This window comes from Rhea pennata, chromosome 5 (genome assembly GCF_028389875.1).
Source record: "Rhea pennata isolate bPtePen1 chromosome 5, bPtePen1.pri, whole genome shotgun sequence".
Taxonomy (NCBI): domain Eukaryota; kingdom Metazoa; phylum Chordata; class Aves; order Rheiformes; family Rheidae; genus Rhea; species Rhea pennata.
Window position 1 is genome coordinate 15,318,032 of NC_084667.1, and position 26,303 is coordinate 15,344,334.

Consider the following 26,303-nt stretch of genomic DNA (forward strand, 5'->3'; position numbering starts at 1 on the left):
CTTCAATATCATTTAAGTTCTACATTGCAGATTTTACAAAGATCTCTAAAAATAATTATTGTAACACTGTATAATTCAGGTAGTTGCAGAACTGACTTCCCATTTGTGTGCTTAAAAATAATTTTTACTTCATGTAAGAAATTAGAGATATAGTTTATTTGAAGATGACTTTCGTGACAGTTAAAGGTCTGTTAATGTAGAAAAAAATCTCTTATAGTTCCATTCAGGTTTGTTTTATATATCACAACAGTTACAGTGGATCTAAGACACAGCAGTGTGGCTTTATTTTTAATAAATGAGACTTCTGTTTTTTTCATTGTGGATTTTTGGCAAATAATAATGTTTCATATATGTCTTTTTGTTTTGGAACTCACCTTGAGTTATGAAAGAATTGAGAATATTTTAGTGTTATGTGAAATGAAGTTTACCTCTCATCCAGGGTTAAATTTCTACTTTTTCCAGCATTAAAGACTTCACCTCTGCAGTTGTAGTTCAACAAGCAATTAAAGTTGAAAGCACTACAAAAATAGCCCAGGCTTTTCCCTGTCCCCAGAAGCTGACTTCCATTCTTTCCCTTGTTCTGACATATGTCATTGTACAATTGTGTGACAAATTGAATTAGGAAATTAACTAACTCAGCTGAAAAATACAGTGGTAAGAATATCTTAAATTGAATAGTTTTTGTTTTGTGATACCTTATAATTCTCCTAAACCAAAAATTTCTGATTTTCCATAGCTAATAAGTTACATCCTGTGTTTCTCAAAGGAACCACAACCCTAAATCTACCCCTTCTCTCACACACTCCCTAGTGCTCCCTTTTCCTTATTGCAAGGTATGAACTACCTTTTATCCCAGCCAGTTTAATCAAGAAACATAATGAAGTTTAGTGCCATTGCTTTCAAGTTTAAGTTTAATTTTAAGGTTGCTCTGAGACTTGAAGAAGGATTTCTGTCCTTAAAACTTCTATATTCTTGCCATCTTTGTCTGCTAGTTTAGTAAAAGGTACTATACTCCTTCCATAGACTTTGCCTCACTTGGGTTTTGAAACATTTTGATGCTGAAATCTGCTGCAAATTGGAAATAGTGTGGTAGCATGAAATACATGGTTTTAAAATAAGGCTGTTACTTTGAAACTAAATGTTATGTATTTAACTTTGTCTTCAAACTGTGAAAATGTTGCCACTTTTGTAATAACATAGCTGTAAGTGCAGAAGTTGCCAGAAGGGGAACTAGACTTTTTGGCAGCACAAGACAAGACATTTGGGAGCTTTTCACACCTGGAATCTGCAAAAGGCAATGAGTATTTTGGCACCAAAGAACTTGAGACAGGAAAACCTAAAATGGCAATGGTTATGAGTAGATTTTTCTTTTTTATTTTTTTCTTTTTCTTTTTTTTTTTTTTTTTTTTGTTTTTGAAGTTTTTCTTCATAGCCAGTACATTTGGAAATTTATGTCAGGATCTTGCACTTAGTTTTTTCTCTGACACTCTGAATAATGGTTTTTCAGTGACGTTGAGGACCCCAGCATCTAATTAAAATATTCAGATTGTAAGTGTAAGATAGCTTTATAGTTTGGAAGTTCAAATAGATGCACTTGAAATTCTTTTAGGCCTTAGAATTTACAATTCGACAATGATTCATAGCCTGGTGGACTATCACCGTAAATGCTATGGAGTTAGAAAATTTCCTACCCTGATTTTCACTTTATACTGACTTGTTAAGCTTCACTTTGTTCTTTTAAGTCTGTCTTCTACCCCAGAGTAGAAAGTACAGAAGTGGAAAGCCGTTTTGGTAGATTCTAGTTATTTTATTGAATGCTTGAATGAACTGAGGGCAGCCAGATAGAATTCCTAATAAGCAGAGAGTTTCTAATATCCGTATGTTGATCTTATTCCATGGGGAAGGAAATAGGACATGTGTTTTCCTTTTTGTGGAACAGAGGTAATCTTCTGTCCTTACTGTGTCCTGAAACTTGCAGTATCTACATTCAGTCAAAATTGCCTGTGCTACTTTCTCAACCCTAGATCTAGTTTTAAACATCTATAAAAGCTGTTAAGCAGATTTAGTTTCAGTTTAGGGGCATTTCTAAAGAAATGCATATATATTGGTCTATATATATATACACATACATATGCATATGTATATGCACACAAAGTACATTGATTGTCTTTACATGCTTATCTACAGTCAGCTTTTGGGAATTTGACTTATTTTCTGAAAGTTTTGCGTTGTGGTCATCTAATAGCATGTAATCTTTTTAGTATACTTGGATGCACTAGATTAAAGAAGTTTTTGTGGGAGGTGATGTAGTTAAAAGCAGTTTAAATGAGTAGATGAGTTTTACATAGTAAAAGCTATTTGTACAATATTAAATTTGGGATGCAAGTGCTAACTCTGCTTTAACTATTCATATTTTACTGGGATCAATTCTGAGGCACAGGAAGGCTCATGGTCTGGGCTCATGTTGCCTGAATTGTTTCAGGAACTGTCACCTGGAAATAGATTTGCCAGAGAGCTAATCACCTTTAATTGCGATAATTCTGTTATCTTACCACTTTCTTTTCTTGACATAAATTGGTCTGGCAGGGGAACTGATGAGCTGATGAGTATATAATATGATTTTATGAGAGCTGTTACTGTTGCAATGGTTGCTACTTGTTTAGGAGAATTATAAAGAAAAATTAATTGGACAGAAAATGACCTTAATACCTGCTGTAGCACTGCAGGGCTGAAGTATTCGTTCGTTGAATGAGCGAGGGAAAGGTTCCATTAACTGTTCCTTTTGCTTCAGTGGAATACAGAACGCTCTGGAGCTTTCTTAAGTTGTTTAGCAGCATTGTAAGCTGATAAACTGCTACATTGAAAGCAATGTGTGACCATATTTCAGTAACACAAATGGGAATATCTGTATTTTTATGAACATTTTATTGAACTATAGAATTTAGAAGGAGTCCAAACAATCTGAATTCAAATCTTCCAAAATTTAAAGAAGTTTCAGTTTAGTCCTGAGCTTTACCCCCAGTGGAATGCATATGTACCTCTGTCCAAAAAGTGCTTTATCTGAAAATGTAATCTTCTCCAAAAAGGTGGTTTTGGTCTATGTGGATTGGAAGAAGGAAGGTAATCATAACTTAAACTGCATCTACCAGAATACATTTCCTGTCATTAGATAAGGACTATCAAGACATCTATTCACTGCAACACATTAATAACTCTAACAGATTTTCTGTTCCACCATGCTGATGACATTAGAGTACACGTCAAAGCAATGAAAATCAATCTATTGTGGACTGTGAATAAAAAAAATAAAATCATATTCTCTTCTCTAACAGTGCCTGAATGTAAGCACATAGGTGAATAATCTGATATACTTCTGATTTAGCAAAAGTATAAAATGGCTTTACGCTTCGGTTAGGGAAATAAGGCTATTATCACAAAGAAAGAGAAAATCGATCTTTTCTCCATATTAAGTGTTAGTATGATTGAGTGTGATTCAAGGTTGCTATCCACGCTACAGGACAGTTTTGAAGCCGGCAGGGGGAGTTCAAAGGAGGACCACATAAACGATCCATGGGATAGAAAGTAAGTTTTATAAAGGAAGATGTAAAGGTTAATTTATTAATTTAGAGGTGGTTAAAAATGATTTGATTCCTGCATTTAGATGCTTATACAAGCTAAAATTATTGGGAATGGAATTTGGCTTTCAAAAGTATGACAGAGTCCTGTGGTGAGAAACTGAAATTAGGCAGATTAAACCTTGAAATGAAACAAGTCCTGCTAACTGTGAGGGAAAGTACTTACTGGAACATACTCTTGGAGAAGATACTGGGCGCTTCGTTGCTTGGGGCTTTACATATGAAGTGCAAGCGTCAGTTTGCTCAGGGGGTGAAGCCTGGTAGCCTGTATGAGCAGAAGTTCAGGCTAGACGATCAGAGGAGGTCATCTGGCCTGGAAATCTGTGACTGAATCCTTGGGCTTCTTTCTTTGGGCTCCTGAAGAAAACAGGATTGTCCAAATGAACCTCAACATGCTGGTATAAAGCTTGCATTTCTTTAGTAACGCAGTGCTTGCAGTAGACTGTTGTGCTTCAGGAGCTCAGCACCTTTCCCTCGGGGCTCAGGAGAGAACTTCTGCCTCCTGTGCGCGAGCGATTGCTTAATGTGTCCTGGGCTTTTGGATCTTCTGACTACCAGAGACTGATGATGTCAAACAGTTTATTGCTTTATAATGAGATAGGATGACAAGAGATTTAACAAGGAATTAGATTGTGTTATCCTGGCCATCCAGAAGATGTTGTCTGCAGCACTATAGTGCTTGTATGATAAATCTCGAAGCGTGGGGTGGTTGTGCGGGTGCGTGTATCGTAACATTGCATTCAGTGCTGGTTACTGACGATCCCTTAGTATAGTCCAGACTGCTTGAATGAATAGCACTCAGAAATGGTTATCAGAGCTCTGACTATAAATTGCAATTTGAAGTGTAAGTATCAAATCAGGTATCGTTTCAAGACTGATAGCAGTATGGATATAAAACCATAAAATTGTTCTCCTCACACATTTGCTTTAATGAAACATTTACTTTTAATAGAGGTATGAATTTCATTCATATGTGAAAGCTTTAGCAAGACTCATACTTGCTGGTTTTAGATTTTGCTCTAGTGAGGTAAATGCTTCTTCCATTATATTTTTTCTAATCTGATGACAGAAGAGGTATTTGAAGTCTCAAAATATGCATAAACATACTACTTAGTGAGGACCAGCACTTACCTGATATAGCTGGGAGATAGTGGAAGGGTAGGCAAAATTTTGAGCAAATGGAAAAATCACCGAACAAGCTGTAAACATCTTATTTTGGTAGTGACCTTTGTCCCTTCATTAGTGCTCTTTCATTCTCTTTTTGACCTATTTAGTTTTTGACTATGTTATGGTAATTCTGTTTAAAAGGCTGATAATTACAGTCAGTGGTTAGTAATGTTAAAATGTTAACACTGTAGGTCTATTTTTGAATTTTGACCTTATCTACAGGGGAGGATTTACTAGCACTGGCAGAATTTAAATTGGTTTAGCTCAACTTGATTAAATCTGTGTGTAGATGCTCTTACTCAGAATACACAATTTTAATTGAGTTTCCCTTCATTCATTTGAATTAAACTAAGTAAGGCTACGTATTCTGAATGAATGTATTCTTACAGGGATTTAACCCAGTCTAACTAATTTGGTATAAATTTAGATCCTCAACTAAACCAGATTAATTTTTCTCCAGGGAGTTCTTATTTGTTTGGAGTAGATTTAAATGGCAGAATTTACAACTGTAACAGGAGTGTTCGGTACTCTACGATTTTCTCATTACTTATAAAAGTGTATCCTAAGGTATACTTGCATATTCTTGTAGGTATTCATTATTTAGAAGTGGATAGCAAAATGGGTACTAAAAAGGTGGGGTTTTTTTTCTTTTTTTTGGTCCCTTAGGAGATTACATATTTCTTTCTTAAAACACATATAGAATTGCCCTGTAGGAAAATCTCTTAAAAAATGGGGAAGGAAAGGGCAAGGAGGGACTGTAGGTTTGCAGGAGGGCCAAGGGAGAACCCTTGGTAATTTCAGGTTATTTCTAAACCAGTTTGCTCAGCTGTTCCTGGCGAGAGCTGTTAAGAGGGTTTAGAGTTTACAAAGTTCCTACATGATTTTAAGCTTCTAAAGAAACTGTGTCATAGAGTGAAGAGAATTTGTACAAATTGAACATTAGTAAACATGCACATTTTTATTTTTTAGCTTCTTGTTCTCTCCAAATAAATGTCAGTAGGAGAAATCCTAAATTTGCAACCAGTTCATGTTTTGTTTTTGTTTTTGGCTTGTAGAGAAGTGGACTCTTGATTGGTTAGTGACTATTAACACAGTCTGAGTCAGAATCAGATGTGTTCTTACTGTTAATTTTGTGCTTTCTTTAGCTAATGAGAAATATACATATAAGTAGTTAAATGACTTAACACCTTTGAAGAGATGGAATTTTTTGCATTTTTTTCGTATTCCAAGAAAAGGAAAAGGTTATTACTTTCTTTAGTATCTGTTCATTATTTTATTCAAGATTTATTCTAATTTTCTTTTGAATAAAATTTAAATTTAAATAATAAAGTAAGATCAGATATATTGCAATTATTATATTGTTAAGAAATGGTAACTTTGCATTTCCTGTTTGCATTAAGAAATTGTATCAAAGCATAGATCCAGACATAAAACTACCTCGTTTACAGATACCTTTTTTCCATCAGTAGTGAAATGAAGGTTTTTTTCTTCTAGATGCTATTTCTGTGATATTTTAGAAGAAGTAGATTTTAATTAATTACAGGTAGGTTTTAGTAGTTTTCCTTCTATTTCAGATCCCTAGTTAGGGTCTCAGCTTTCAACACAGCATTTTAGAACTGATCTATTCAATATGATAGAAATATTCTCTGTCATTGTACCGAAGTCTGATAGTTACTTAAAACATCTTTATTTCCTCTGGCAGATTGTGATGGCTCATGCTTTCCAAATTCAAGAGTATAATTGTGTTAAAAATTTCAGAGGAGAAATATACCCTGTTTGATTATCATTTTTATACAATACAGTATTGTATACCACTTGTACGCTGGTTCAGGGATAAGAGGCTTTAGCTTTTAGTTTGTGCTATTTTGTAAGTAAGTGATTGAAGCAAATCCAGGCAAGGACACTTTGGGAGTTTCTTATCATTGGAAAAGAGAGCTTGTATGAAGAGCTACACTTGAGTAATTACGCGAGTGTAACAAAAAAGCGTGCTTATAGAAAAGCTCATAGCAAACAAGTGAAATACTGCTTTAATTTGTTGTAATAGACACTAATGGGAGCGATTATGGATGGTTTGATCTCCAAGATACAAACACTGTATTGCTATGTAAAATCTGATTTAGAGATGATTACCCAAAGCCCGGAAATTAAAGAATGAAACTGATTAAGTTATCCAAGACAAGATTCCCCCCCCCTTTTAGCTAATTGTACCCTTAAATAAATCAGTGAAATTATACTTTCAGACATATTTAATGATAACTAATACTAGCTGTTAAATATGAAATAATTATTATGCAGTGCAATAAATTAAAATTTCAACTATTTTGTGATTGAGGTTAATATTTTGAGCCTACTATTATGTATCATTAGTATTTAATTATTAATTTTAATTATAATAAATGTAATAGCTGTTTAGATTTTTAAGATAATAATATTAAATCTTAACTCTACTTTTAATTGTGAGTTACACTAATTTGAAACTACCAGCATATTCTTGTTGACAGAGTATATTCAGAAAGCTTTTTTTTTTTTAGTCATTAGTATTATTTTGAGATTGGATCCATTGGTTTGAGATAGAGCAGATTAAAAAAAAAGAGAGAGAGAAAAGATACTTCAATTTGTTTTCTGTACATTATAGAAGCTTTGTTAATTGGAAGTTATTTGGCGGTGATTGACCTAAGTCATTATGCGGTACGTGCTAAGTAAGAAACATCGTTGCTTCTGTAAGGCGTGTCATTCTGTTAATCACTGAGGTCTGATATTCTGCTCTGTGTTTCTGCAGCCTCTGGTTAAATGGAAGCCACTCCTGGGATCTGGATGGTTTGTTCTGACGTAGACTTCGCATAGCAGCTCCATCGCGCCAGGAAGTTGCAATGAGCGGAGGAGGGGAGCAGCCAGACATCCTCAGTGTGGGAATCTTGGTCAAAGAAAGATGGAAGGTGGTGAGTATGTCTTTCTGTAATTCTTTTTCTCCTTTAAAAGACATAGTTTGTGCTTTAAATTCTGCTTCAAAATTTTTGTAAGATATATGTTGCTCGATACTTATGTTAGGTGGGGAGCAGACTTTAAGATCACTCATTCAAAAAGAAGTTACATAGATTTAAGGTATTTTTTTTCTGTGATGACTCAGGAAAGCTTTTGAATCTTAATTTATTGCCAGTTAAAAGCATAACGGGAAGAATCTTAGTAGGGTATTGAATCCAATCAACAAGTGATTATGTCGTCCAGGCTGTTTTGGAAATCAGTGAGGCACTCTTGAAACTAGACAGGTTGTGAGCTTTGTTACCCCACACCAGAAACTCTTTCAAGACCTTGCTGTTCTTCTAATTAGAAATGATTTTTGTTTACTTGTTATATTTTGTAGCATAAATTTATTCATGTCTGGTTTATATCCATTTGATTGTGTGCCAGTATTGCTTTACTTTAGAAAGTTCTTTTCCCTTTTGGTCTTTATATCCTTGGTTTACATCCAGAGAGAAATAAATCAATTCTAAACCATTTTGCTAGGGGAAAGGAGCCAGGTTCTCACAGTTCCTTCTCTGTTCTCTGATCATGATCATTTTAGTATTTTTCTGCATATGGATTTCTGGGAGATTTAGGGGGGAGGAGGGGGAAGCCGGTTCATAATAGAACTTTTTTGGTGTCCCAGGTCTCTGTGATTTTAGCAAGCTGTGACTGAATCACTATTTTTTTTTTTTTTTGCTTCGTCTTTGTTTTATATTAATCCCATATTTTAAGGCTTCTGATAGCTGTCTGGTAAAGTTGTAATGAAATCTCCCTGGTCCTCTACCACTGTTACATAACAAAACTGAGTTTGGGGTTGCTTTTCTGTCTTTCCCTCAGGCATTAGATATTGGTTATAACTAAAGACAGGACAAGGTATGCTAGAGCGTAGGTTCTTGTGCTTTAAACTTACTGACAAATTTGAGACTGAATTAAGAGAAATTTCCCAGCAGGACTGGCTTACAGGGACTATTGAGGTACATTTGATATTAACTGATAATTTTACCTGACAAATTAGCTGCTAAAGCAGTCAGACTGACAGTACCCTTGATATATTTCTTAGTGTCTCTGTTGCACAATATTTTTCTGGATTTCAGTCTTTTGCTGTTTATTTGAATTTGTTACAGATTGCTGGGAAGTATTCTGTGCTATTTTCCTTCCAGTTCTGTGTTCTTTTCCTTACAAGTGACTTAAATTGAGCAGGTGACTAGTGGACTGTAGTTGAATGCTAGATGAATTCTAGACAGTGTTACCAGATTGACAGGTTATGCCCTTCCTCAGGTATTCCTATTTATGAACTTACAGTATATTGCAGTAATTGTGTTGTTAGTCCCTTACACTAATATAGACACTATTCACAAAACTACTCAGTTGTCTGAAATATGTAACAGTAGTCCTATTCTCTTCAGTTTCATCTTCTTTCCTTAAATACTGAAGAATGGTGAACAAATCAGTGTCTCACCTTTTGGAAAATTTTGAGAGTAGGTTGTTGTTCACCTCCTTTGATGATACATTTTAACTTGCATGTTTCCCAAATTGAGTATTGCAGACAGAAGATTTCAAACATTGTTCGAGGGTAACTCCTCAGCTTCTATAGAGAATACTGGTGATCTCTTAACGGCCTTTGAGGTGATGTGTTTCCCTCAGGATGGAGGGTTTCATAGGGTATGGCAGTGAAAAAACAACAGCATGCAAGTTTCAGAAATTCCATAGCTCAACGCATCTATTTTAATATGTTTAGTAATTTTCTACTAGGCTGTGAAATACTGATATTTCTCTGCTAGTGTTCTTGAAGTAGTTGACTGTTTTAAAAAACCTTTATGTGGAAAGATGAGGTGGTATAAACCTGTGGGCTTGAAGTTTTTGTGGCACTGAGTACTGGCTCTAATTGTTAGTAATATTTTTATTTGCTCTTTTCCTTTGTTGTTGGTTTGAACTGTCTCCAGTTCACTGTGCTTTTCCTTTTGAGAAATAGCTCTGTAGTTTGAGTGCATGAAATTATTTTGTTTTAACCAGTCAAAAAATAGTTTTTTTAAAAAAAGTGTTCTTGCAATTATTTAAGATTTGCAGTAGAAAAACAGTTTTTGCTGTTCACTGTCTTGTTCTCTCTAATCATAAATCATATCTGGAATTTGTCGAGATTAATGTTTTTTAAAGCTATGCCAAATTAAATTTAATGTAGGCATCATTTGGGGTGATTATAGTTTGAAAAGTAATGACCTTATAAAAGACTTTTGCTTTGGTGGCACTCTCTCTACTGTTATCTGTATCTGTTAGCATTGTATTTTATCCTATATCTGCCTTTTCTGCTCCCTCTTCTTTGCCTCTGAAAGCATTTGTTAAAACTCTGGTCTGGAGGGACTTGAACACAGTGATAATTGTTTCTCCGCAAGTTTAAGGAGGGTATTTAGGATGCATTTGTAGGAGCACAAAGGAAACTGTTTTGGAAATTACATTCTTCAGATTTGAAGCATACAGAGAGATAGCAGTAGAAAAGAGGATGAAGAGAATGAGTTTGGGGTGAGAATTGCTGAATGCAGATATGAGAAGCTTGAAATGAATGTACAGGATGGAAAGATGTGGTGCCAGTGTAACAGAGGTGATGTGGCCCTTACTAAGGTAGAAGAGCTTGAGCAGACATGGCAGGAGGCCAGCATGACTGAACAGGAAACCCCTATCTGAACTCAAAAGCAAGAGGGAAGCGTATAGGAGGTGGAAGAGGGGCAAGGCTACCCAAAAGGAAAACGGAGACACAGCCTGAGTGTGGTGGGATATGGATGTTAAGGAAAGCCCAGCAAAGGGGGCAGGAGACCTGCATGGATGAGCAAGTAGCTCCTGGCAAAACTCCAACAGAAGAGGAAAGTACTTAGAATGTGGAAGAGGGGACAGGCTACTTGGAAGGATTATAGGAAAGCAGTCAGAGCATGTGGAGATGCAACGAGGAAGGCTAAGGCCCAGTTGGAATTGAGTCTGGCAAGGGATGTCAAGGACAACAGGAAGGGCTTCTTCAAATACATCAGTAGCAAGAGGAGGACTGGAGAAAATATGGGTCCACTTCTGGATGGGGTGGGGACCCTGGTGACAAGGGATTCAGAGGAGGCAGAGTTACTGAATGCCTTCTTTGCTTCAGTCTTCACTGCTAAGGGCAGCCCTCAAGAATTCCAGAGACTGGAAACAAGGGAGAAAGTCTGGAGAAGGGAAGACTTTCCTTTGGTTGAGGAGGATAGGATTAGAGATCTGGGCAAACCTGACATTTGCAAATCCCTGAGCCCTGATAGGATGCACCCACAGGTACTGAGGGAGCTGGATGTTGTTGCCAGGCTGCTCTCCATCATCTTTGAAAAGTCATGGAGAACTGGAGAGGTGCCTGAGGACTGGAAGAAAGCCAATGTCACTCCAGTCTTCAAAAAGGGCAGGAAGGAGGACCCAGGCAACTACAGACCAGTCAGCCACTCCTCCATCCCTGGAAAGGTGATGGAACAGCTCGTTCTGGATGTCGTCTCCAGGCATATGCAAGAAAAGAAGGTGATCAGAAGTGGTCAGGATGGATTCACCAAGGGGAAATTCTACTTAACCAATCTGAGAGCCTTCTAGGATGGAATGACTGGCTGGGTAGATGAGGGAAGAGCAGTGGACGTTGTGTACCTTGACTTCAGCAAGGCTTTTGACACTGTCTCCCATGACATCCTCCTAGGTAAACTCAGGAAGTGTGGGTTAGATGAGTGGACAGTGAGGTGGACTGAGAACCGGCTGAAAGGCACAGCTCAGAGGGTCGTCATCAGTGGCATGGAGTCTAGTTGGAGGCCTGTGGCTAGTGGTGTCCCCCAGGGCTTAGTACTGGGGCCAGGCTTGTTCAACTTCTTCATGAGTGACCTGGATGAGGGGACATAGAGGATACCAAGCTGGGAGGAGTGGCTGATACACCTGAGGGCTGTGCTGCCATTCAGAGAGAGCTGGACAGGCTGGAGAGCTGGGCAGAGAGGAACCTCCTGAGGTTCAACAAGGGCAAGTGCAGGGTCCTGCACCTAGGGAGAAATAACCCTAGGCACCAGGACAAGCTGGGGGCTGACCTTCTGGAGAGCAGCTCTGCAGAGAAGGACCTGGGAGTGCTGGTGGATGACAAGTTGACCATGAGCCAGCAATGTGCCCTTGTGGCCAGGAAGGCTAATGGTCTCCTGGGGTGCATTAGGAAGAGTGTTGCCAGCAGGTCGAGGGAGGTGATCCTGCCCCTCTACTCAGCCCTGGGGAGGCCTCATCTCGAGTACTGCATCCATTTCTGGGCTCCCCAGGACAAGAAAGACATGGAGCTACTGGAGGGAGTCCAGCGTAGGGCTACGAAGATGCTCAGAGGGCTGGAGCACCTGCCCTATGAGGAACGGCTGCGAGAGCTGGGCCTCTTCAGCCTGGGGAAGAGAAGACTGAGGGGGGATCTTATCAGTGTGTACAAGTACCTGAAGGGAGGGTGTCAGGGGGATGGGGACAAACTCTTTTCAGTTGTCCCATGTGACAGGACAAGAGGCAATGGGCAGAAATTGAAGCACAGGAAGTTCTGCGTGACCGTTAGGGGGAATTTGTTCCCTGTGAGAGTGACGGAGCAGTGGACCAGGTTGCCCAGAGAGGTTGTGGAGTGTCCTTCTCTGGAGATCTTCAAGGCCTGCCTGGATGCAACCCTGTCTAACATGCTCTAGGTGACCCTGCATGAGCAGGGAGGTTGGACTAGATGATCTCCAGAGGTCCCTTCCAACCTTACCCATTCTGTGAAAGCTGAAGCTCAGCTGGAGTTTGATACTGGTGAAGGATGTGAAAGGCAGCAAGAAAAGGCTTCTATAGGGATGTTCACAACAAAAAAACGACCAAGGAAAATGTGAGCTCACTGCTGGTGGTGCTGGTTGACCTAGTGTTAAAGGACATGTAAAAGACTTTTTCTACCATTAAAATGAAGCTTATTTGTGCCTGGAATTATTGACTTGCCATTATTATTGGATGTATGTTAATGATTCTGTTACTTTATCTGAGGATAGAAATTGATCTGCTTATTTTGTTAGGCTTATGTTCGTTTTTCAAAGCACATAAACAGGAAAAGGACTCTCAGAGATTCTTTTTCTCAGCCTGGCTGCATCTCCAAGCTGGTAAATAGGAGTTGTATGATAAGCTGATAAAAGCTTATACTGCAGGGAGAAAGAGTGTGTCACATCTTTCCTTGTGCCCCTCACCTTTTTCACCATGCCTTCTCACTCTCTCAAAAGTGCTTCTGTTGGTGGTCATGGTGGCTGTGGTTTTCAGGCAGGTCAATGTTTATGTTTAACTGTTTGAGGCCTGGCACTAGCTCAGGAAAGATAGGGGAAGTACCTGTCCAAGAGGAGCGACAGGAAAGCACAATCTTTAAATTACCAAATTAGTCACAAAACTGCATCTTTTTCTTTTTTCCCGTAATCGCATGAAAAACTGCTATTTTTCCAATATTTAGCTGTCCCTTCTGTATCGACTAACAGTTTGCATATATTAAATACATCTGAATGTAACTGAGTTGTACCAAGTATTTCATGTGACTCAGAGAAGGTTTCTCTTTCTCATGGTTTTTCAGACTTAAATCTAGGTTTGTACTTGACTAGCACCTTAAACAAGTCACATCCAGAGACTCAAACTTCTTATCTAGGATTTTTTATTCTCTGTACTTGAACTTGTTATCTTCTTGAAAGGTGTGGGTTGAAGAGTCATGGGCTTAAACTGGTGTATGTAGCATGTCTGGTATGCTGCTTCAGAGGAAGATTAAAGGGCTGTGGGGAAGAGAGAAGATGGAATTTGGCAGTCACTAGTTAGCTTGTTAGAAAGAGACGATTACCTGAATTTGCAATCAACAGATATTGCAGTATAAGCAGATGTTAGGTGGGTTAGTTCTGTAGTTAGTTCTTTCCGTCCTGTGCAGCTTTTTAAAATTGGCAATGAGAGGCAGAAAGGAGTGAATAATGTAGACAGTGCTACATATCTCGGACCATCTTTTCCTCATCTTTAGAATACTGAAGTGACAATTGCCTGCGACAGTAAAAGATCTTCAGGATGCAAAATGGATGATGAAATAGCAAGTATTATTGTAAGCATACCGAAAAAAATAATGCAACATGAAAAATGCAGGTGAACAACATGATTATATCTTATTTCATCTGTTACATTCTTCCTTTTCCTTAGGGGCCCTAGGCTATTTTTTAAAATTTTTTTCTTTTTCAGTCAAATGACTGATTGTCTGGATTAGGAAATATTAGTTTCATTTTCAGACCCTGAAGATAGGTCGGTGTGTTGCTGATCTCCAGATTCCCAGTGTTTAGATTACACTTAATAAGTTATAGTCATATAATCTGGGCAAGTTTACATTTTCAAATGACATTTGGAAAATCTTCTGAATCCTTTCAAGGTAAAATATTTTGTCTTTTCAGTTTTATCAGTTTCTACAGGGGAGATCACAATATGAAAATGTTAAATGGAATACACTCTAGTTTTTGATACTGAAAAATAGACAGGTCCTTGTCCTCTGTGAACGTTTAAAGCAAAGTTAAAAATAGAGCTGTTAATATTTGCACTGAATGTACTGTATGCTAATAAATTATGCCAGTGACATTCCTTTTAACCTCCTTTTAACACAAATGAAAATTTCTGTAGCTGCATATTTCTTTAGTATGTTTATTGTTTTTTAGTGAACCATGAATGTGTGTAGCATGTAAAGATGATCTTGGCTATTTCTTATAATTTACAATTTAACTTTTATGTGTACTTCACTGTATGTAATAGAGAATTCTGGCTCTTTGCAATATCTCCAAGTGCTTTTAAAATTTTCCTGTTCAATGTGCATATTTTTGAAAAAAAGATGATGATGCATTTTAAAAATATCACTGCATTTGTATTTGAACTCTGAGCAGTATGTGGCTATTTGAGGAAAATGTATATTCAGCATGATGACTTTGGTCACATTTATTCTGGGAATATTACTTTATAGTCTTACGATGTATTAAATGCTAATTAAATTTTAATGCAGACAGAGCTCAGGTGTATTAACTAGCTTTCCTAGGATCCTCTTCCTATTTTTTTTGTGAGTAACCATATCTTTGTAGAATATTCAATAGCTCTTTTACTTACTGAAGGATATGATTATATTAATTTAAAAAATATTAGTAATATGACATTATTCACAGTTTGGCAGGAAATTCAAAAATATTGATTTGTTTCCTTTCTTCTCTTTTTTTGCCCCATTTTAAAATGTGTTTTGGGGTATTTCTTTTCAATATAGTTGAGAAAAATTGGAGGCGGAGGCTTTGGAGAAATTTACGATGCGCTGGACTTGCTCACCCGGGAAAACGTGGCGCTGAAGGTCGAGTCAGCCCAGCAGCCAAAGCAGGTTCTGAAAATGGAAGTAGCTGTGTTGAAGAAATTGCAAGGTAGGGCTGTACCCTAGATACACTGGAAGCAGCATGTCAGTGTGTTATTTTTTTCAAAAAATTCATTTAAATCTCTATTTCATTATATTTTGATTAAATATTCCCCATATTCTGCAGTTAATTACTAAGTTATCTGTAGGAGTGAAATAGAAGCCTTTAGGTTTAGGCTTGGCAGACCAGAAAGCCAGGCTCTTTGAGCTTCTGAATGTTTTGATACAGCTCAACTGTTCTTTGAAACAGGATGATAAGAAAATCCAAAACCACAAAAATTAAATTGCTCTCAAAATCTGTGTCAGCTTGATGTTCAGATATGGTTTATTCTGAATCCTCATGCTCCCTTTATCTTTTTTTGCTTTCTCTCCCCCTCCCTTTCTATTTTAAAGCTTTTTGATTTCCCAAATTTGGTTAAGATGGCCTCTCTTTCTGGGCTAATACTGAATATTTGAGGGTCCTTCACATAGCAGCCAGGATAAGAATGTTTGTGTTTGTTTATTCTTGGCAGTACTTGCAAATGCGGTTGAGCTGTTGAAATGGAAAATATAGCAAAAATTCCCATCCTTTTAAGTCCTTCAACCTGTAGGAGAAAAAAAGAAATCTATTCACGTGTAGAATTCTGAAATACTTTTAGGGTTCTGTTGCTTGATCTTTTAGAACCACAGTTTTGACCAATTGCTTTGAACTTTTGAATAGATTACTTAATTAGCTTAAAAATCATATTTTAATGTCTGAAACTGTCAGTAAAGAGAAATATACAGTAGTTTCTCTTTGCTACTTTTCAAAATATAAGATTAAATAGAAAGTTTAAAAAAATGATTATTTTTTAACAATTTATTTTGGGTCCAGAAGATTTTGATGAATACATCAGTTTCTGTCAGCAGCCAATTTTTTTCCAACTCCTAGTTTCAACAAAACAAAATCTATATGACATGCTGCTGCCTAATCTGCTCTTAAGGTTACATTACAACAGAAATTGACAGCCTCTAAAGATGTAAGAGGGCAGATGTGTCATATGTTATACTATGAATATTTTAACCTCTCTTGTTGATATAATTTTTAAAGAATTTCTCAAAAACCTCTAGTATTATAAAGTGGACTAGGAAGAATTAGTGGCTATATATTAGCTTTCTTTGAATTTTAGAGTTTCTAGTCCAGAGACATGCAAGTAAATTCCGATACTGCCAGTCTCAAATTTAGAACTCTGCAACTAGGGTTCTTAAAAGAAATTATCTTAAAAATCATGAATTTTGGAGAAATAGATACTCTGTAACTCTTGGACTTAAAAATATTTAGATTTATTTTTTTCAAGCTTTTTCTCAAAATAAAGTTTGATTTTGTTTTTAATGAAAACCAAAGAGTATCTAAAATTGTATAGCTGAAGTAGCTAAAGTAGTAAGGAAAATACTAATATCTGAAATAGAGTAACGAAAATTTCAAGATCCTTCAGTGCTGATTGATTTGTAAAAACCTAGCCTATATTTGTCTGTGTAACTGGAGTCCTATGTACTTATTTAGGGCTTACGTGCCACTCAGTTTATATTATGAGGTGTTGCATTATAACCTAACGTGCATTTAAGTATAGTGAAGTTTTGAGGTCAAAGGTTAAAAAGGTGCTTTTTTTCCTACTAAGACTTTTTTACTTTTTGTGAAAAAAAATAACATTTGAGTGAAAATTTGAAAGCAAAAAATGTTGGCCAAAATCATCAAAAATCGATTTGTGACTATTGCCCTAGGGCCTTGTGAGAGTAGTTGTAGATTTTGGTATCAATCTCACTTTTGGAGTGTAACTCCTGTCACAGTTGAAGTTTTCCATGGAAGAATCCCTAGCTGTACAGAATCATGGGCAACGCTGTCCAGATGAAAACAACGCAGGAAAGGAACAGCTGAAGACGGATCCACTGAGGCATTGAAGCAGCTTCTCGATGTAAAGATATTTCTGCTATGTTATTTATCTTCTCAGTATCACTTTTCAGAGAAAACAAGAAAATAAATTGAAATCTTTGTATAACTGAAAACTGATTTCATATAAAAATTTTTACAAGGAATTCTTTTGACAGGCTTTCTAGTGAGGAAAACAGTTTAGGTTTTAGATAGTTTTACTTAATTTTTTTTCTCTGAAAAATCTCTTACTCATTAACAAAAAAAAAAAACCCAAACAAAAAAAGAAAACAAACAAAAAATCCCTAAAAAACCCTGAATCACTGATTCCATGGTAGTGATACTGGCAGTGGACTTTGAGTTCCACAGCACAGTGTCATATTTTAGTTTTAGGTAGGAAAAGCTGTAGGTGATCAAGAAAGTGACTGAGGAAAGAGATAGGTTATGGAGCTACTTTTAGGACGTACTGAGATCAATAGTAGGAACAGAAACTTTTTTTTTTCCTACAGATATTTTTTTAACCATACTCACAGGATTTTTATCAGATAGAGTGGTGGATTTTACTTCTTTTTGACAAGATTTTTTTTCTGCAGGGTCACTGGTTTGGAGAAGGTGAAATTGTAGACAATTTTTGTAGGATATTTTTGTAGCTACCTTTTAATAGCATGCATCTTCTGAGACCAGGTTATCTTGTTCTTTTATCCCTTTTTTAGTGTGTGTGTGTGTGTGTGTGTGTGTGTGTGTGTGTGTGTGTGTATTATTATTCTTTTCTCAAAGGACTTGTGTTTTCTCATTTTCAAGATGTTCTGGTTGCGCTGGACATAATTCAAATCAGAGGAAGGAATGTAATTGTCATGAAAATCCCTTTCCGTGCAAAAATTGGCAAGTTGACGTATGAATAGTATGTAAGGAGGACATGGTTTTTGCCTCACTGCTAAAATGGTCCAACAGAATCATTCAGAATTCTTTGAAGTGTGGATCTCAAATTTTGAAAGATATATTTGCTGTAGTGTATGATTTCTGCGGAAATTTTGAAGAAACAGGCTTTGAGGAAAGAATTAGAAAGCAGATGTAATTTAGTGGCAGTCCAGCAAAACAGCAAGTAGATACGCCAGCTTCTTCACTAGAACTACTCATGTGCTCAAAGTCAGAAGCGTGCTTTGGAGTTTCTGAATCAGAGTCTTATTTCATAGAAAGTGTGAAACAGAAATGAGAATGGTTGTTGGCAGAAATGCAAGGATGTACTATTTCTTATTACTTTTTGCTTTCAGAAATTTTGAAAATTAAAACAGTGTGGTCATTCATTGCAGTGGTGAAATGAGTCATAGCTCTATAGGTATGCAGCACAGTGAGTAATGAAAAACTTCAGAAAAGCTATTCCTGATGTTGCAAAGCATGCTTAAGTATGTAGACTAGTTTTATGGCTTCTATCTTAATTATGAAAATTTTCCAGTAAAAAGAGTTGGGAGGAGTAGGTTTTTCTTGTTAATTATATGCACTTTAAAATGCCTGTTATGTTCATTGGTAGGGCCATTTAATATAGCTTAGTCATGGAGTGCATCTTTGTTATTTTTGTCTTTTTTTTTTTTCCTGGCAATGATGTTATCTTCTAAATTTTGTTGTTAGAATACTATTTAACTCTTTAAGCTGCCACATCTTTAAAGCAATCTGCTGCAACAGATGGTGTATTTTTTTGTTTAGGGGTTTTTTTCAGTGGCTTTTTTTTTAAAAAAAAACCATGTTGTTAGGCCATCTGTTTCAGTTCATACAGCAGGATCAGAGAAGCCAGATTTATCAAATCTCAGTGAGAGTCAGACTCACTCGGTTGGTTTCCGTCTCGCACGCCCTTACAGACTTTTTTCTCCTGCGCCTACAGCTCTGTAGCAGAATGTCGTGGTGAGCTGCATCCGGCCGCCAAGCGAGCGCTCGTGGTACCGTGCTGCTTGCAGGACCGTGCTTCGGCTGCCTCGCTCCCGAGGCAGAGCCATCAACTGCAGCCCTCCTGCTATCTCTTCCTCCCCTTGCTCCGCAGGCATGTGGCTCACAGGTGTCCCACGCAGAGAGAAAAGGAACTCCCAGCATCTGCAGAGGGCTTATAGGAAAGTTAATTTCCAAAGAATTTACCACACTGAAGTTGCTATTCCAGTCCAAATGTGGTTTCCCTGAATGAACCAAGGTTTAGAGGCTTTTATTGCATTTGTCAAATGAAAATCTCACACTCAGACACACAAAAAAGTGAAGTAATACAGGTTTCTCTGAGTATGTTCCTCCAGTATACCCAGAGTGGCTGAAAAATGAATTATATGTATTTGAGATGGCTAAAAAATGCAGCCATGAATATACAGAATTTCCTAGGAAATTTGCTGCAAATCCTTTTCTTCATAAGATTGTGTTGTCTGTAATACTGCTGTCTTGCTTAAATAAAATGGGTATAGGGAAAAAGTGGAGGAAAAGCAGTGTTACTTACAACTTAGTATTGATATATATGCAGAAATTAGAGATTTATTTTAAAATAATTCTTTTAAAATAAATTATTTTGATGAATCCTGTTCTGTTTTCTTTGTTTATAGAAGTAGAGCTATCTGTTTTATCTGTATGTACCAGGGAGATTTTGAAGGAAGCAATAAACAGGCAACTGTTCTTCTTGCAAATGATATGAGCGTATTCAGAAACTGTAGGACCAAGCCTACTGGTTTGATGGGGCTATGAATGGAGTAGTATCAAAAAGTCCTCCAAAGTTAACAGCCAACAGTAATCTTTTTCCAATTTTTGAGTTGTAGCTTTGATGTAAAAATGGGACATAAATGGGATCCGGGCTTAAACCCTGCCATTTTCTCCTGTGTTGTGTAGTGGAGTCATAACTCTTCCCAGCACAGTGCTGCAGCTTCTCTCCAAGCTGATGAAACCAGATGCCAGATTGACCTGGGCTTGCGTTGCCCCGCAGCTTTCCCTACGGCAGTCCTTGGCTTGCCTTTTCCTCTGGTTGGAGAGTCTTATCTTTGGCTTACTACTGCAGGAGAGTAAAGAGACTAGTTTTGACCAGCCCTCCTCTTCTCCACGTTTCGCTTTTAGGAGAGGAGGGGGCTCTGAAGAAATTCTATTTAAACCAAGCTGTGATTTTTAACTGCTACCGTCCTTTTATCTCAGCTTCAGTGTACCTAAGCTGAATTTCTCTTCAGCAAAGATCAGATGCTAGGAAAAGATATTTGTAAACTGGGTTAGCTGAATTATGTTTCCTACAAATTTTACATTATGGAACATGACAAAAAAATCCCACAGGTTACTACTACTGTTCTCTTTCCTCATGGCAGTTGCAGTTTATGGAAAAATAGGAATGGCAGTTAGGCATATTGTCTATAACAACCTGTTAACTTTGTAAGAGAATAACCTCATGCAAAATGGCTCAGATTTGTGAACCTTTAGGGATGTTACCATGCACATTTATTTACAAAACGGTAGTGATCTTCGTAGGGCTGTATGTTTTATGGGAGAAAACTTTTCTTTAATTGGAGGTAGAACTGCCATTGGTTTTACAGGTTTTGTACTGTTTTCTTTTTCTTTCTGTTTATTAAAGTTAGCTGAAGATACCTAAAACAATATAACTATCTTTTTGTCATTTGCTAGGTTTTTAAAGGAATGAAACCACGGAATGTTGTTGTTTTTGGTTAACTTGTTTATTGTTATTCTTTCAGGAAAAGATCATGTCTGTAGATTCATCGGATGTGGAAGGAATGACAGATTTAACTATGTGGTCATGCAACTGCAGGTCAGTGTATCAAACAGAGCTCGAAGTTTGCTTTTGTGTTTTGTTATGGTAGACAATATATGAAAAAAACAGAGAAATTTTAGAGACTGATCAATAGAAAAAGACCAAAGATCATAAATGTGTTCTCATGGGCTAACCTAAATGGAACATATCCTTATGTCCTTATCCTTTTATATCCTTTCCATAATTCTCTGTCAGAAAGGAGAAAGTTTACATCCTCAGAACAGCCTGAAAATTTAAATTGAGAACTGTGATGTGTTCTGAGGTAGTCCACATTCCTTTAAAGACTTTACTTGAAAATAGTCTAAAGTATAGCATATTAGTCTGTTCATTTTGTTGACTTTTTTTGGATGAAAGTAAAAAAGCTCTCTTTGCAAGTTAAAAGCTTAATTCAGTTAACTGAAATACTTCTTCCTGTAAGAAGAGAAAAGTGGGTGATTAACATTTAAAATTATGGAATTATTGTTCTTTACCATGTTGATGAATGTGAAAAAAAGATACATGTTCTAGTATATATTCTGGGTCATCTGTTACTTTGACAGACCAACTGTTTATGACATCTTAGGGAAGCATTTCCTGCATAGTATTATGTACATCTGTTTAAGTCATCCAAGATATAATGTATAATAAAACAAATAAGATATTATTCCTAAAGAAGTGAATATAAAAAGTTTTTGTGAGTGTTTTCTCTGTGGCTTTTTTTTCGAGTGTACCACATATTCAACATTACACACTTGAGAAATATACCAAAATCTATAGACATTATTTTGGTCCATATTACTTAGGAGTAGAAATATGCTAAAGTTTATATTATCAAAAATAGATTATAAATTTAATGTTGGAGATGCTTAGAGACATTTCCTCATTGGATTTAGGTGTTACTCGTGACTATGAAAATAGGTAATGAGAACATTTCATGCTTAACCACTAACTACTAAAGAAGGAGTAGGAAGATTTCATACTGTCTGTGACTGTTGATCTTCTAGTATTTTTTTCTGAAAATTTTGTTTTGATCTAATCAGGGTCGGAACTTGGCAGACCTGCGTCGGAGCCAGTCTCGAGGAACATTCACCATCAGTACCACTCTGCGGCTTGGGAGGCAGATTTTGGAATCTATTGAAAGCATCCACTCAGTGGGGTTCCTACACAGAGACATAAAGCCAGTAAGTCCTCCCTTTAAAACAAAATGCTTAATCAATGTGCAGACATTGGATTGCAGAATAAGTAAGAAAGGGTGCTGTATTAGATGTTAAAATGGAAAAAACAAGGAAGGACAGAAAATTTGAGTGTTTATTCATCAGTGCAGAATTTTCCTATTAATTAATGTTGGCTTGCAACAGCACGAATCTTAGTCTTCCTCACAATTGTCTCCAGTTATGTAGTTCATCTTACAATTTTTCTATAGTCAGTGTTTCCAACTCCAATCTGTAGCGTCACACAATCAAGACTATTTGTCACACATTAAGATATGATTAGTGTTTGGCCAATGGGAAATAATATTTTAACATAATAAATCTAAGGGAATAGATTTTATCTGTAGAACATATTTATAGGCTCTTTAATAGCAATTTTTTGTAAAATCCATTTCCTTAATCAATATTTAATTTATTTGCAGCAAAGAAGGAAAGGAAAGATAGACTGAACTAAAAAATCATTCAATCGTTTTATTATGCAATGTTACTGGTATTATACTTTAATATCACTAGAGTGATATCACTTTAGAAGTATTTCCAGCTTTCAGTTTTCAAACTTAAAAAGTACGTGTACTCCTTAAATAGAGAATGTTGAGGAGATGTTTATGAAAATCAGAAGGGATTTAGTATCTGTCTTTTATCAAACTCCCTATAGTGAAACATCTATCTGAACCTATTTTTGATACGGTATTTTAAGTAACACATTGTCCTGTTGTAGAAGATGATAGCTGCCTTAATGCCATTCAAATTTTTTACGTTAGAAGACGATATAAGTTAGCAATTGAAAAATGTATTGCATTTGCCAAATAATTCAACGTTAGTAATAATTTAAGATCATTGTAGGCCACGTGGTATAATTTTATCTTGTACATTTTTTTGCTCTCACAGATTTTTAATTTATTCTATTTTTTAAGGATTTATTTTAGTGAGATGTGTATTTTGCACCACATCTCAAGAATTAATGCTTTAAAGACAATAACCTGCCTGCTTCCATCAAAGTGACCCTCATCTTGATCACTCTGAATCCATTTATTAGTTTTGTTATTAGTTTCTCTGAAATGCAAAAAAACGGTTATTTTGGCCAAAAATAAATTCAGCAAATGACTACTAAACTTCATCTGTATTTTAAGGCAAATATTTTTAATTAAAGTAAATCATATACTTCCTTAATGAACTTCTGGTGTAATGACTTGCTTACGTGTAACTTCAGAATAGGTGTCAAAAACTTGGGAGAAGTGCTTGTATGTCAAAGGACGGAATGAAGGGACTAATGCTAAGGACCCAAGCTCTTTATATATAGAAGATAATAGAAAAGAAAAAATCTGAGTCCACCACATTCTTACGTTCTGCGCAGAGACATCCTTCTTCAAATACGTTTGAGAACTATGTCATAATGAAAGAGAGGACGCTCCTTTTTGTGCTGTGCTGTGCTGTCTTTGTCAAGCATTATTGGTTTGGTCCAGTAAATTGAGGGTTGCTTTGTCAAAATTTCATGGGGACAATGTCATCCTGATAGCATTGTGCTTTCTTTTGCAAAATGGAATCTTTTATTTTTATTATTTTTTTTCAGGTTTTCTTTGAGTTTATTCCTCCACTTCAATCACTTATTTTTAATCTTGCTGTATATCAAAAATACCGTTAAAGCTTTGCATTTAGAAAATGAGGAAAAAAAGTTTTATATCCAGCAATATTTGCATCTATTAGAAAACAAATCTGGCATATCTGACAGAATTTCCTGTCAGCTGAATTATATTTACGTAAAACCTTTTGTAAGTTTCTGTGAATTAAAGCATTTAATTTACATCACTTCTTCCTTGTAACTTTTTATGAAGGATGTGTTCTCCCTGATCCCTCTCCAAGATTTCGTTTGGTAGTGACAGGACATAGAAGCAGTGAATGCTGAGTGAAATAGGAGAGGAAGAGTTAGCTGGAGCAAAAGATATTAATGATGGAAGTGATTCAAGTTTTGAATGAGAAATTTGCTTCTTTCTTTTTTTGAAATTATTAAAGTAGTCAAATGCTAGGAAATTATATATGATATTTCATAATTCTGATGGCAAGTGAAGAACAAGTATTTTGCCATTTTGAAGTATCTCACTGTTAAGTCTTCCAGTCCAGACCTAATTTACTGTAACCTTTGGAATCAGTCAAGCTCAAGCATGGACAATCTTGCATATCAAAAGATAAAACAAACAAGCAAGGCTTCCTCCTAACCAATAACAGTTACGTTGTTTAAAGGAATTCCTAAATGTTCCTGTAGTCTTGTTACCACTCTTCCTGTGTAGTTTTTTTCTCTTGGCCTGTGATATATAATAGTAACAACTGTTGCTGTGGAGATTAAACCAACACGTTCTTCTGAACCAGCAAGATTTTCCAACTAGTCACCAGTCTTTCCTGATGTGTAGTATTCCTCAGTGCTATTTTTCACTGTGATCTTTTGATGTTTATTATTAATCCTTTTCTCAGTGCAGATTTACCATCTAAAGCAGTTATGTTTTTGAACATTGTAAATGTTCTCCAGCTTGTGATTGTCTTTAATGGTAAGACATAGGTCTGTGGGCATTATCAACAGTTTTAGTTAGTCTCTGGCTTCTGTATACCTTCATCGTACCATCTCTGAACTATGGCTGCTTCTATTCAAACAGCTATTCAAATTTCAGTTCAGTGCAGATAAGTTTTTTCTGAAGTACTGGGTTGGAGGAAAATTTAAAACTATTTTCAAGTTTCTTGTAATTTTTCCTCCAATTAAAAATATCTCAGATTATCTAAATGCAAATTAGAAGATAATTTGGAAAGGCTTGCTTTCTCCAAAGACACATTTTTATTACAGTTTTTAAACTCTGAATGATAACCACAATAAACAAAGTTTTATAGTATTTCCACCTTTCTGAGATGTGTAGTTCAGATTCCATTTCACAATACTTTTTTTTTTTAATCTATCTTTTCTGTATCACCTAGTACATTTTTACTGATTCTGATGGAGGAGAGACTTGAATCAGTTCAGCTGAAGTGTTTAAAAATCACAGTTGTGACTAGCAGTGTTGAAGAAGTTTTTGTTAAAGGGGGTAGCTTAGGTAATACTCAAGAATGCTATATGATAGTAGTGCATTGGCTCATATGAAACTCTTAACCCCTAGTAGTTTTTTGAAAGGTCTAAATAAAAAAATGTAATTGAGTGACATGACTGAAAAATCCTTGCTAAAAGGAGTATATTCTAAGTGACAAAGTAGGCTGACAATATATTTGGACCAAAAAGTCTGCTATTCAGGCGTGCTAAGGAGAGTGTTGGCTTTTGTTGACTATTTTCTTCAAATGTAGTGGGAATTTAATAGAACTGAAAATATGAAAGAAAGGATAGAAAAGTAGAACATTGATTTTTCTATGACTATGTCTCTATATTAATATATACATACCTACATATTTATTTTGTTCCTAGTCCAACTTCGCCATGGGACGTTTTCCTAGCACCTGCAGGAAGTGTTATATGCTGGATTTTGGCTTGGCTCGGCAATTTACCAACTCCTGTGGGGATGTCAGACCAGTAAGATATTTTTCACAACTGTCAATTTGATTAACTGAATATAGTAATATACTATCATCTTTTTTTCTAGAGAAGTGTTTGAATACCAGTGAACAGGTAACTGATCTAAACTTGACAAACTTCACCCCAGATCAGAAATGCCATGCAATTTATTGATTATATCCAAAGATTGGCAATCAGGAATGAACATTGTTTCTAATTTTGATTTGAGGCACAGGTCTATTCTGTAGTTTATTCATTTATTTATTTGAATGATAATCAGTCTTTTTATTTGAAAAATTGAGTGAAAAATGGGTTTCATTTCACTGAATATCATAATACTATTCCAGAGCTGAACTTCACTTGGTATTATGTATTGCAGAAAAAAAAAAAAACTTTGCAGGAGAAAAAAAAACCCAATAAAATGAATATATTATCTTCTGAAAAGAAAAGTCTGAAAAGTTAAAATACTGACAGGACACTAATTTCAGTATTTAACAAGACATAGTTAAGTATAGTTGCTTTTATTCCCATGTCTGAAGATAATTGTAGATAAAAAGGATATCAATGAGGATATTACATTTTTAAGTACAGTAGAGCCTCCCTAATTCACTGATGGGGAGACCTATTATTAATGTCAACATTTGCAAATAAGCAAGTCAATGACACAATACATGGTGATGCTTTAAAAAAAATATTTACATTATTAGATTAGTTCAC

The 26,303-nt window shown here is 36.1% G+C and overlaps 1 protein-coding gene across 2 annotated transcripts in view; it reads left to right on the plus strand.

The window, feature by feature from the left end:
- The window catches only part of TTBK2 (tau tubulin kinase 2), a 100,559-nt gene that overhangs the window by 18,645 nt on the left and 55,611 nt on the right, over positions 1 to 26,303 (plus strand). For both annotated transcript variants that reach the window (XM_062577620.1, XM_062577621.1), the window contains exons 2-6: positions 7,582 to 7,741; positions 15,082 to 15,229; positions 20,797 to 20,870; positions 21,893 to 22,033; positions 25,500 to 25,604. In XM_062577620.1, the coding sequence (XP_062433604.1) occupies positions 7,673 to 7,741; positions 15,082 to 15,229; positions 20,797 to 20,870; positions 21,893 to 22,033; positions 25,500 to 25,604 (537 nt within the window). In that variant the 5' untranslated portion in view covers positions 7,582 to 7,672. The remainder of the gene's footprint in view (positions 1 to 7,581; positions 7,742 to 15,081; positions 15,230 to 20,796; positions 20,871 to 21,892; positions 22,034 to 25,499; positions 25,605 to 26,303) is intronic.